At 49.9% G+C, this 12968-nt stretch overlaps 1 protein-coding gene across 1 annotated transcript in view; it reads right to left on the minus strand.

Annotated features, from left to right (window-relative positions):
- Positions 1–12968, minus strand: part of LOC119108185 (tyrosine-protein phosphatase 99A) — a 66189-nt gene that overhangs the window by 21992 nt on the left and 31229 nt on the right. The window contains exons 10-11 of the mRNA XM_037231762.1: positions 6897–7013; positions 3580–3728 (exon numbers count right to left, since the gene is read on the minus strand). Coding sequence (XP_037087657.1) covers positions 3580–3728; positions 6897–7013 — 266 coding nt within the window. The remainder of the gene's footprint in view (positions 1–3579; positions 3729–6896; positions 7014–12968) is intronic.

Here is a 12968-nt window from a genome sequence, read left to right on the forward strand (position 1 = left end):
AAATTACACAAACTGCGCACGCAGATGGGAGCTGTGATGGCCTCGCCGGCAGGAGCGGGGTGCAAATGGCTTAACCAGGGCGTAATTACTCATGAGCGAAGTGTCGCAGCGAGGTGATGGTTCAACAAAATAGTACGTCACTACGGCTGTGGCCTTGGGTGCCTCAGTGCGCTCTGTCTCTCGCTGTATCTCTGCAAACAGCACCGAACGGATTTTCGCTTTAGTATTGATTAGCTTCACCGCCGGAGGCGCTGGATGAATGCCAGTTACCCGAGCCGGGGAGGCAGGGTGGGGTTATTGCACCTCACATAATCTCGAGAACAGGAGTGATTTACTTGTTAAAGTAGCGATCGATAGTTCTGGGTCGTAGGACACGAATGGAATCATTTGAAAATAACTTTCAGTCACTTCTGTCCCTAAAAGCCCCCTGGTTTGGCGAGGTACAGTTCGCAGTCCACGAAAGATGCCTGTGCCTTATGACCACACTGCGTGATGCGGCATGGAGCCAGACACGTTCTTAATGGTCAAAACACAATGAACGGTTCGGTTTCATTCCTTGCTGTCCCTGTGTAACTGAACTGATCTCATATCACGGCTGGAAACAAAACGGGTCAGGCAGTGTTTCGCAGGAATCAACAATCACGTGCAATGTAATTTGCTGGGACGGTGCTTCACGAAGCGCTTGGATTACTGTCTGCGGATCTCCTGCTGTGATGTTGGACAAGTCCTGCTGGTGGACAAGTCCCTAATTTGTTCGTCAATTTGTGATAGGTTCTAAAGGTAAATCGTAAAGATAAATATCTCCAAGCAGTCACGACAACTGATATCAATTGATCACAACACACGAGTAATCACAACAAAACACGGTCACGGAGTCTTGACCGTGCTTCTCGGCTGCGAGATAACGCGGGATGTTGAGCGAGCGCAAAGAGCGCACTCCACAGAAAAAAAAACATCATATCGGTCACTTAGACCCGGTTAGCACATGACCTTGATCACATGTAAGGTCACATGAGGTCATCCAAAGGTCAACGACCCCTGCTTTCAGTAGCGAAGAGGCCAGATGGACGAGTACGACGCGTGGAACTACCTCTCTATCGTGCTTGTGAAGCTGGTGACGTATAATTTAATATCCCAACGTGCCTTTTCTCAGGTTGTTGGATACGTATTGCCTGCGTTGAAGGGACTGTTAATAATGTATGAAAGAGCTGTGCGATGTTAAGAATCTGTAGATATACAACACAAATTTATGACCACTGAAAATCATTGCACTAATCACTTACAACCAGTCAACACTTCATGGTTTCATTTGAATGTTTCGTGACTTTGACCTAAGTTAACCTCAGCTGAGCTCTAGGTCAGCCTGAAATTTTATTTTTGTGTCTCGGATGCTTTTGCCCACAGCTACATTTAATAAGATACACTTAGTCAGAAACGCATTGGGAAAAATATGAAGCGTCATTCTTGTACGCTAATGGTAGACAATTTTGAACGGTGTCCTGACCTGACGTAACCCTGGTGAGAAACAATATGGTCACAGTTGACTCCCTACAACGCTAACGCTTACTTTTGTGCCACCAGTATTCTTTTTGACCTATCACCACATGTTTTAACTGGATCTATCAGAATGACCGTTTTTTCGTGATCCTTGGTGACCTCACATCTGACCTGCGGTCAAAAATTTGGTGTGCATGCTTCATGACTTGACAAGACCTTCACAACGTTATCTTTTTTACCTCATGCGACGTATGGAAGTTGGAGATCCAAGTGTCCGGTGTCGGGAAAACGCGACGAAGTCTGGTTTTATTCATTAACCCTCTCGCTGATAGCGGGCTAATGATATGCCCCCCCACGCTAAGATCTTCTGAACATACTTCTCTGGCCTGTCGCGCGATCACGCCCAAATTTTTGTTAGCTTCTAGGTCATCTACTGGGCATGTTTTGACAACAAAAACATGTGTCTAGCACCTGGTTTTAGAGCGGCGGCGCTATTTTTCAGGAACACTGCACGGCGATCGACGGGCGGTGCGCGAGCGGCGGAAGAGGGCTGATGATTCCACGAACAGTTCGCGGCCGGCTGACATTGCTACGTTAACCCACCATACTTTATAAACATATGCTCAAAAGATATAAAGATATATGCCATTGTACTTACAATTGATCGAGAAATATGTCCGATTAGGTTCCGTGTCGCTAAGAGGCATAATCTCGTTCAGATGAGCATGTAGAACATGTAGAGCATGAGCATGAGTGCGATTATCGGAACAGTTTGACATATGACCTGGCATAAGGGCGTCAAACAACATCAAACCTGTTGTAAATCCCGAGATCTTGTTAAGATCACTTCACTGGTGTTTTCGCTAAGCCTAATCTTTCTTATTTTAGAGTGACAGGAAGCACGCGTCAATCCTCTCTTTCAGGCCACGCTACAAAACGCGGTGAATCAGGCCCAAGGTTAAGGCCCTCCAGTGACGTTCAAAATCAGATCTAACTCGATATTTGCGACAAAAAAGCTTTTCAGAGGGAATGACACCACTTTTCAAACTCTGTCGGAGCAAATCATGAAGTGAATGAGAAGCTTCGCAAAGAGTCGTCTAAACCGACCTCATTTTAAGCTATTGACCCGCACGAAGCGATCTATGTCACCGGGGAATCGGCCAGTTCATATAACATCTATGAATAAGTTAGACAGCACATTTCCATCGCACTCGTAAAAGTATCATCCCGTGTCAATAACTGGCAAAATGTCAAGATGTGGGTAGCATAAATGGCCCCGTAAGTCTGTGGGGTGGAGGCATCACTCAGTGACCTTACATGAGCCGCAATCCCATTTTCCGCAAAACTACGCATTGAAAGCTCTATCAGATATGCCAGTGCCACAACATTATTGTCAATGTTAAAATGTGTATGTGCGAAATTAATGAAACATTGTAGCAATGTTGTGCTCCACGGCGCTGTGGTCATTTAGCCTTTCCCACAGTCTAAGCAACATCGCGTGGGAAGTAACATGATTCTCACTCCTCGCCGGGCGAGGGTTGATAATGTCCCGACAAAATACGAGTTATGCTGGGATTAGCCAAGCGTGGGAAGCCTCGAGATAGCTGAACCCGTGTGACCTTTCCTTATCATATATATCATTCGAGACGTCCGAGAAGGGCTAGAATTTATATTCATCGAATAATAACACAGCTAAGAGCTTTACCGTAAGCCGTGGCCTGCGGTTGGCGTGGCCTACCACATAGCCTTGCACATGACCTACCGCATCACCTACCGCACGACCTACCGCATGACCTACCGCATGACTTATTACATGACCAACCGCATGCCTACCGCACGCGATACATGCATGCGGCATGCATGTATATAAGTGGCAGTGTCCCAACAGAAAGTCACGTGTTCTGAGAGCATTGCCGAGTGCCAGTGATTTGACGTTCCCCATACAGTGCGCATGGGTGAACAAGACATTGTTGACCAATCAGGCCGCTTGCGTCTCAAATTACAATAAATATGTTACTTCCTGTCATTCCCAAACCGCGCATGCGCTGGTCGCGAGTTCGAAGTCTTGGTGGGCTCGCTGACCTCCAGATGACGGCGGTGATGACGAGGAAGAGGACGAGCAGGCAGCCGACGAAGATGCCAGTCACCTCTGAGCCGGCCAGCGTAGTGTGCGGCCGATGCTTCCACGTGCTGTACAGCTGAATCTCCTCACAGCCACGCTCCATGCGCACCTGAACGGCCCGGACGACAGAGGTGTACCCGAGTTGTGGGTCTTACACAGCTCACACAGACTCAGACCTCAGCAGGGCGGCAATGTCACCACAAGTAGGGGAGATGTGATGAAGGAAAAGGGCGAGATAGGAAAAGAGAGTCCGGTGTGTCTGATGCACGTGCCTAAGGTAGCTGTAACTCCAGACGACATTCATGCAAACCAAATCAGACGTGTCAGACCCTGAACAGAAGAGGTAGTTCCCAGTTTGCGAAACAATCATAAACGGATTACACGTGCACATACATGATAATAAGAAGGTCGGCTAATCCAATAGATGATTCAACTAAAGCGTGTGCAGCTATGCAGCAGCACAATAAGACATTAACAAATTATGCCGCGGAAGAGAAGGGACTATCATGAGCAAGGATAGGAAACATTAACGGCACAACACATTTCCAACGACCAAATTAGCAACTCTTCCAGCGCACATTAAGCCTAACTTTCCCGGTGCGCGTTAGTTCTAAACGTCACCCAGACCTGCCACCGGGCCCCGTCCTGTATTGGGGAGCGGCCCCCAGCGGTGAGGCGGCGAACTTCTGTCAATAGCGGCCGGCCTGAAGTTGGCCCACGAATGGATCACCCACCCCACGTGACCACACAGCCAAGTTTCGAGGCGGCACGCCGCAGCCCCCTCCCCTCCCCTCCCTCACTCGCATCAAGCCGCTAATTGGAGACAACGGCCGGCGCGAAAATAACCAATTTCGGCGCGTCTCGGCCGCGAGGATCGATGCCGTGAGCAGCCAGCGCCGGCCAGTGCCATACGCGTAAAGCACGCTGCGGCGCCGGCCGGATACCGCGGCTCCTTAGGCTCGTCAAGCGGGGCGGAATCGAACGGACGGCTCCCACCAGCTGCGCCCGATCCTATGCAGACACGGCGGGCGGTGCGCGCAATTTACGAGGCGGTGTAGTGCCGGCCGAGAGTTAATACGGAGCTGCGAACGCCCTCGGCCCGCGTTGAATGAACCTGCCCGGCAGATGAGCCTCAGAAGGCGGCAACATTGCAGCGCCGGAAGATGCTCCCACGCGCCCCTGTTGCGACGGATGAAGAGCGCTGCGAAAACAATATCGCCACGAGATGTTGTCTGGAGCGGCTTATGGAACAGCATCTGGGTCGATAGCGCCGAGGGACAGCGGTGCCGAGGATGAGAGGGCCGCGTCGACAAAAGTCCTGCAGAAGAGGGGATGGCGGGCACTTGAGAACGTCCGTTGGTTCTGCATAATAGCCTTGAAGTATGAGGTGCTCCCTCCTGAACGATGCTTCCATCATTGGCGATTGATGAATAACGTGAGGATTGGTGTTATCAAAGAAAGTCACGTGTTTTAATCGTAAGTCGTGCATAAATTTCCTGGCTGTGTACATTCTGTATTATCCAGGAGAATAGTTTCCTGTCCATTTGGGGAAGAAGGCTCCATCACCCCTCCCCAAATTCGGCTCAAGCCCATTAACTTTTGATAAGAACGTGGGCCAAATCCAAGAAAACGCCGCGCCTGTTGACCTATCTATACGGGGGTGGCAGCATTATTTCCAGGGTGCAGACCCCCCCCCCCCCCCACACCACCAACTCATTTGCAAAACTGCGCCCCTGGCGTAGGCGTAGTACTGGCCAAGAGTTCATGCGAAGCGGCGAACACCGAATGAACCTGACCGGCGGATGAGCCCCACAAGGCGGTGATGTTACAGGGCCGACAGATGCTCTATATCTACTTCACCTACACCCATTTTACGAAACTACTCCCCACACCACCACACTTCTGAGAGAATCGGACAGACAGGGCAATAGCTTTATTCCCTTGAAGGGAATGCTCCGCATTTAAAATTATTGAAGGAAGCATCAGGTGTAATGAAATAAGTTCATATATTCCATGTATCAAATAAGTACATATTTAAATATTGGCATCCTTTTAAGTGGAGAAGACTGCTGTGAGCAGCCCAATTTTCTGTTTGATAAGCATGTTTCTCAAGATGTCGTTGTCTTAATTACATCATGGCACGTTACACAACATTGATTAAGAGCTAGTTGGCTGGCCATCATATATGGAAACCGTGCTCACGTGCTCCAGATTGGACCGACTCGACAATTACATTTTTATTGGCCTTGATCGCAGCGTGGCTAATGGAATGGCGGGGCTTAAATGACATTATAGGGTCATGGTTGCCTGAGTGAATTTAAAATAGTCTGCAAGAAAAAGTGTGCACATCTTCGCGGTGGTGCTGCTCAGAAACCAGAAGGGTTAATGTCTTAAGAAGAGTAACTCTGCGACCTGCACCAAATCAACTTCATGATAGCTATTTCAGTCCAAAATCCCATACAAATGTGAAACACTCCCATTAAGCTGTAAATGATGCAATGCATGACCATCAATCGTTATTCAACTCATCTTGCCAAGCTCCGATCTGCGAGAAAGGAGGAAGACGGGGCGCCAATAATGAGGCCCCAAATCGCACACCATGAGTTTGAAAAACTGCCACTGTTACTGCGGTTACTTCCACTGCCACCCCTGTTAAGCTTCCCTGGTATTCAGAAGTTTGCTTTGCAACATTTTTTTAGGTCGAAGTTAGGAAGATTCGATATGTTTGTGACAATGACTACACCTTTTTGGACTTAGGCTCCCAAAGCCGGTACTTCCGCCCTCAAGCCGGTGTTTCTGCCCCCAAGGTGGCGCTCTTCATGCGCCCCTGCACCTTCGGCACCGAGTGGGACCATCCTGGAGAGCCTGGTACTCTGGCCGCGGACATTCCCGTTCCTGCCTTGAACTGGCACATACCGGGTGATTCGCATATAGCATACATGCTGAGGGTTTACGCGTCTGCATAACTATGCCTGCTAGTTAGCCGGATCACGTTTCCCCTGATAGTCTCACCGTACGAGTCCCTTTCCAGCCCGCGTGGCTGTAGGGGATAACACCAATGTACTAAGAATGTAGCGTTGGCATGAGGGGACCGCAAGGGCGGGGCTCCCGACCTCACCTAGCCGTGACCTCAACCTACCTCCGTGACCTGAGGCCACCATCTTGACTTGACCCTTCCCCGTGTCCTTGGCCTACCACCTTGACATGGAGCTGCCACCCCGACCCCAAGCTGCCACCGTGACCTGAAACTACCGTCGTGAGCTGAATTGGCGCCTACCTTTCTGGGCAGAGACTGCTGACCGTTGTAGACCTTGTTGCGGTCCAGGCGGGACACGGTCGCTCCCTGGATGCGGATCTCGTACACCTGGTTGGCCGTCAGATTGGGCAGATTGATCTGAGGCAGAGGGGGAGAAGGACGTCAAACAGACCCGGGCGGCAGCTGTCGCCCGGCCCAACGCTGCGCACAGTGAGACGGTGGCGGCAGCATGGGACACAGCCGACGGGCGCGGGCCAGGGGAGAGGTGGGATCCCACTCCGAGGACCAAGCGCCCGATGCCACCAAGGGCCAAGCGCCCGATGCCGCCAGGGCCAGGCGCCCGATGCCACTAAGGGTCAAGCGCCCGATGCCACCAAGGGCCAAGCGCCCGATGCCACCAAGGGCCAAGCGCTCGATGCCACCAAGGGCCAAGCGCCCGATGCCACCAAGGGCCAAGCGCTCGATGCCACCAAGGGATGAGCGTCCGATCCCAGCCGCTTAGGATCAGGTCTGTGTCACGGCTCAGCCACCGCGGTTACCAGCCGGAACCCGGAAGCTTCCGGCTCTGGTGACCGCGGCCCCAAGAGTGGCGAGATTATGAGTCTGCCTCAGGATCTGGAGTTTTCCGGGATCGCTGACATGGTCCCGCACCGGGAGCTAGGAGCACGGGCCGGGTGCCGGTCGTCAGCCATCGAGAGCTGCACGGGTCGTAAAATGGAGGGCTGGAAATATTGCCGAACCATGCGATGAACACTCCACCGCGGAGTTTGTCACAAGTCGCTTCCACCACGCAGTCGTGCTCATTGCTGCACTACCTTGTAACGAACGTAACAAGGACAAGAAGCCGCACAGAGATATACGCAACTGCATGCAGTTTGATGGGTTATTGGACATGGGTCACAATGTTATAAACAAAGTCAGAAAACGCATCTGGGATGCATAGCACCTGGAAGGCAGTTGAAATCATCCGTCCATCCACACGTGGAGCTGCACTTTATAAGTAAGTGACATATGGGGCTGGGTAAAGATGTAATTGTCATGTGAGACCCGAACGAGTAACAAATTCTCAAACTGCTGTCAGTTTTTACGTTAGCGCTGTGACCGCAGATTACAGATTTGGTACAGAGTCCAAAAAGCGGCTGATGACTAAACGCTCAATTGTGGGCGGTTGCTGCTAGCATGGTTTTTCCTGCCGGCTTATCTAAGACACTATTTTAATCGCTTCACATTATTTAGTGAGGTTTTTTAAAAAAGACAGCCGTCATTTAAACCCGACATAACGTGTCTCCGTCGTGTATTTTTAAGATATTAAATACGTTGTTGAAGATCTCCACACCGCCATCCATTCAAGCAGTTTCAGTTATTTGGATTCTAAATACTGGCTGCCGACCCTCAAACACAGTTTGCTGGTAAAATACCTGCTACTGAGAACTTCTCTTACAGTTTGAACTAAACTTTGGCGCAGCAGGTAAGCGCCACGCCTTAATGGGCCTGGGTGCGGTCGATTGAAGGGGAGTAATGACAATGAACGATTGCTGACCGATGCGATACTGAGTGCACCATATTGACCATCACTTAAACACTTGTTGCCTTCATATGCTGCCAGCAGCGTCTCGTGCACGTACAATGCGGCCTGGAACTCAGGTTGAAGTTTCCGGTTGAGTCCCAGGTCATTTTCGGACGCCTCATAAGCCCGAAATTATATCCAACCGGTCTAACATGTCGTCCTCAGGACTGTGAACACGCCCTCAAGGACAGAAAATATGCTAAAAGACCTAACAATGCAACCATGGCACATGATAAAACAGGCCGTGGTCTGAAAAGTGCACCAGACCTGGTAGAAGGGGGCTATTTGAAGGCTGAAGGTACGTTGTAGGTCAGAAAAGTCTAGTTGACCTTAACCAACGTTCCACAGGTCTAAAAATACACCCGTTAGCCCTCACAGCACGCCCCCACATAGAAAAGACGGTCATAAACATTGACATTGCATCCAAAAAATATATCCGCAACCTGAAAATGTGCCTAAAAATGCCCCCTTAGACTCACAAAGACGCCCTTAGACCGGAATATGAGACCTTCGGGCTTCCCAAGGTCACCTGCCAATGCGTTTTTGCAGTTCAAAAGATGCTCCCAAAAGATGAAAAAAGATTAAGTATGTTGAATGGATGCGCTGCCTGAAAAGGCATGACAGAGAGGTTCAAAGATCAAGGAGAGTTAAAAAAGGCAAGCAAATTACGAGTTGCATTTTTGTTTACCCCATAGCTCCAAAATGGGGGATCTGCGGTACAAGCGAAACAAAACATCACTGGTGGTTACGCATCAAAGAAAGCGGGAGGACCTGAAAGCAAGGGCTCCAATTTATAGGTCAATCCTCAAGTATTAAAATGCGTGTTGACAATTAGTATATGATGAGCAGTGCATAGAGACGCTATTTGACCGAAACTCTCTTGGAAAGTGTGTCAGTCTTGAACAATCCCACACATGCATGGTAAATATCGACATCAAGTCGGCATAGATTATAACTAGTTATGGCATGCATATTCCTTTGAATAGGCGAAAGGACGCCACATTTTCGGACTGACAATTCGTGGCATGAGATATATATATATATATATATATATATACATATATGTATATATATACATATATATATATACATATGTATATATGTATATACACGTATATCAGCACGTGGCGACATTAGTTTTTGCGTCAGGGTCGGTAAGTTATCGCATCTTACCAGCGCTGCCGATAATTTTTGACCCGCCGCACACAATCACGGGCGTTGCCGACGGATGTAATAACCCTCATAATGAAACCGGTGGTACAATATTGGTCGTGACTACGACAGAGTCTTCGCTCGCGGTGACCTTCCAGTTACGGGAACACAATACATGATTTGCCGTGAATGAGTGTACGCCACTGGGGTGGTAATACCCTTGTCATTGCGCAAATATTCGAAAAGGTACATACGTTCTTATTTAGCTGCAAATTCTGCCAGTCCTCGCATATAAGGGGCTTTGAAGCAACCAGAGCGTTATGCGATTGCACATGTACATTTGAGACCAGTTTATGGTTGATCTTGGTCTAGAAAGTGAAAGGACGCGAAACGACTGAGCACGAACACATTACCCGCGAAATAATTGGGGAAGTAACCGGTTGTGTGCCCGTGAAAAGAGGGCGTTCTCGTATCCGTTGCCACAGATGCTTCACCAATTTTATACCAGGACTGCACACGTAATTATGAGCATCAAATACGTTTTCATGACCAATCTGACAAGCCTTTGGTGCACCTGAAGGGTACAATAAGCAGGATACTTGAACGCCAACGGTCAATTTTGCTCTCAGATATAGTCACGTGTTCAAACCAGTTGTTCCTAACATGGCCTTTTGGAAGATTATTTCATGCGAAATAGCAACTGAAGCTGGCAACAAGCTTTGCACTTTCGTAAAAGATCAAACAGGAAGCGCTCTACCACAGAGCCGTCTACTAGGAGTTGTGGAACACCGGCTATTCAGTCCGTATTTTCACGCCTCTGGATAATCACGAATTTTTCTCGCCAGAAACACAGCTGCAGCGGTCGATCCCCACCAAATTTCGCTGCTGTCGCTCAATAAAATGAAATGACTGGAAACTCACGGAATGTGAATAATAGCCGGCTTGCTATTGCCCTTCCCTACATTCAATGTGAAAGGCAAGCGAGAATATAGATTTCAGCGCCAGAAATTGCTAGTGGGGGAAACGCGGAAATATAACAGGCGCTGAAGAATCCAGAACAAGGTATTATGTATCTTACTGTGGCCTCGATAATGTGATCCATAATATCGAGACCAGATCGTGGTGACCACCGGCGCCAACCACTTGTCCGACATTGGTGGGTGAACAAGCTGCTGGTAAGGTCTGGCGAGCTAGATATCGTTGGCGACCTGGCGCTGGAGCTCTGACTAAGTGACCTCCCCAATGCTGTCTGCAATTCTTTCGACTGAACAAAGGGGCTTCCGGTTTGCTACTGGCGCTAGATGAAGGTCGAATCACTGAGGAGAAAACTAACTTACGTCAGCCCACCAGCGCTTCCCAACGCTTCGCAGAGACGCGCCAGTATCTGACATCCGTGTCGGAGTTTTCCACGCTGGCCCCTTCCTTCCGTCCCGGAGAATCCACCACACAAGCGGACGTCCACGACAAGCGATAGGCGACTGTGAAGGTGCTGGGCCGCTGCACCAGCCGAACCCAACGGGGGCGTCGTGGCGCGCGGATGAGGGCGACTTCCGGCACCGGTGGCAGTTCCCAAACTGCTCGCCGCGATCGATGGCAAGCATGTTAAGCCTCGCCGTCCGTCCAACGCCGGCAGCACATTTTCACTAAAAAAACACCAATGCTCCTGCGTCCTCATGGCTGCCTTGGATGCCACGCACAACCATTCGCCTTCGTCGTCTTAGAAGCGCTAGCTGTGGGGGCGACGGCGGCATGTGCCGCACCCTGGAGTTGGCCCGGTGTATTGCGAACCAAACAATGCGCATCCCACGACCTGGCCCACTGCCAGGAGGAGACGGCCCCTTCGCATGTGCTTGTCGGCGACGAGGCCTTCCAGCTCCTGTCAAAACTTATGAGGCCGTATCCCGCAACAGGGGAGGTTAGATTCAAGGACCAGACTCGAGCATGCTGCTATCGCCTCTCTGGAGCCCGCCAAATGTCGGTGAGGTCAGTGAGAGCGCTGAAGATTAGGCACCGGGATGCTATTATCACCTCTCTAGAGCCCACCGAATGTCAGTAAGAGCGTTCGGGATCATGCACGAGCTTTCTACTATCACCTCTCCGGAGCCTGCTGAATGCCAGTAAGAGCGTTCGGGATCAGGCGGGAGCATTCTACTATCGCCTCTCCGGAGCCCGCTGAATGTCAGTGAGAGCGTTCGGGATCAGGCACGAGCATTCTACTATCGCCTCTCCGGAGCCCGCCGAATGTCAGTGAGAGCTTCCGACATGCTGCTGCAGATGTCATGGCTCCACATCCACCCCCGAAATGTCAGCAACGGGCATGCGAAGATGCTGTTGATAGCCATGAACACGTTACACAACCGTAGTGTGTGAAGGATAGCACGCTCGGCCGTACTTCGCAAAATACATGTAGAAACACTTGACAACACAGGCATTATTAAAAGGATCAGCAAAGTACACCAGTCAAGTGATCGCTCATGGGGAATGGGCGTGTCGCGCAAAGGTAGAACATTTGATGGCCTGATCCTCTTCTCCACCCAGCCACTCTTGTTAGAAACGTTAAACTTACTTTAGTTAAACTGTCCGGCTCGCGTCTTGTAGCTCAGTAGCGTCCTCCGGCGGTTCTACATCGAAAGGTAAACAACGTCGAAATTGGAAGACGCTGAGGCTTTCGGTTGTAAGCTTTGGCGTAATCACGCCTTAAACGTTGCTGGGGCTCAGTTCTGTTACGATGCCACTTTAATGGTCAAAACGCAAATATTTTAACCTGCCCAAAGGTACTGGGATCCGAACCTCACCAGCCCATTGGTGGCCACGGTCATACTGGTGGATAGCGCGTTCGCGTGGGGAAAGCTAGTATTATACGGCCAATCTTGTTTTTGTGCGAGCGCGGAAATCGTGCAGCGAAATTCGATGCAGCCTCAGCCGAATCTGTACACAAGTTTTCATGATTCGGCCCAAACGGCGCCGGAACTCTGGTACTCAAGCGACACAAGCGTAATCACGAGACCTGCGGCAACCAAAAATAGCGGCTAACATGTCAGCGTTCGGCGAATGTGACGGGTAGCGCGATACGTGAGAATTAACGAACGTTACACTTTGGATTTCGGTTAAATTCTACAAGAATGGGCGGAAGACAGCCTACACCGCTCGTTCTTCAAAGGAACGAAAAGCACCGTCTCTCGTTTGACGCCGCAGGAAATCGCTGCCCCTGTTACATAGGTTTTATTTTTTCCTTCATGAGCTTCTGATTACGCCGTTTCCTGATGACATTTATCATGACGGTTTATTTGGTGATCGCCTCGATCCTCTATTTTTCAAGATTTTCGTTTTGTCATTGATCAGGCCCTCACACTCAGGGTCAGATCCGCTGAAAA

This window comes from Pollicipes pollicipes, unplaced genomic scaffold (assembly GCF_011947565.3).
Source record: "Pollicipes pollicipes isolate AB1234 unplaced genomic scaffold, Ppol_2.1 Scaffold_6686;HRSCAF=7923_pilon_pilon_pilon, whole genome shotgun sequence".
In the NCBI taxonomy this organism is placed as follows: domain Eukaryota; kingdom Metazoa; phylum Arthropoda; class Thecostraca; order Pollicipedomorpha; family Pollicipedidae; genus Pollicipes; species Pollicipes pollicipes.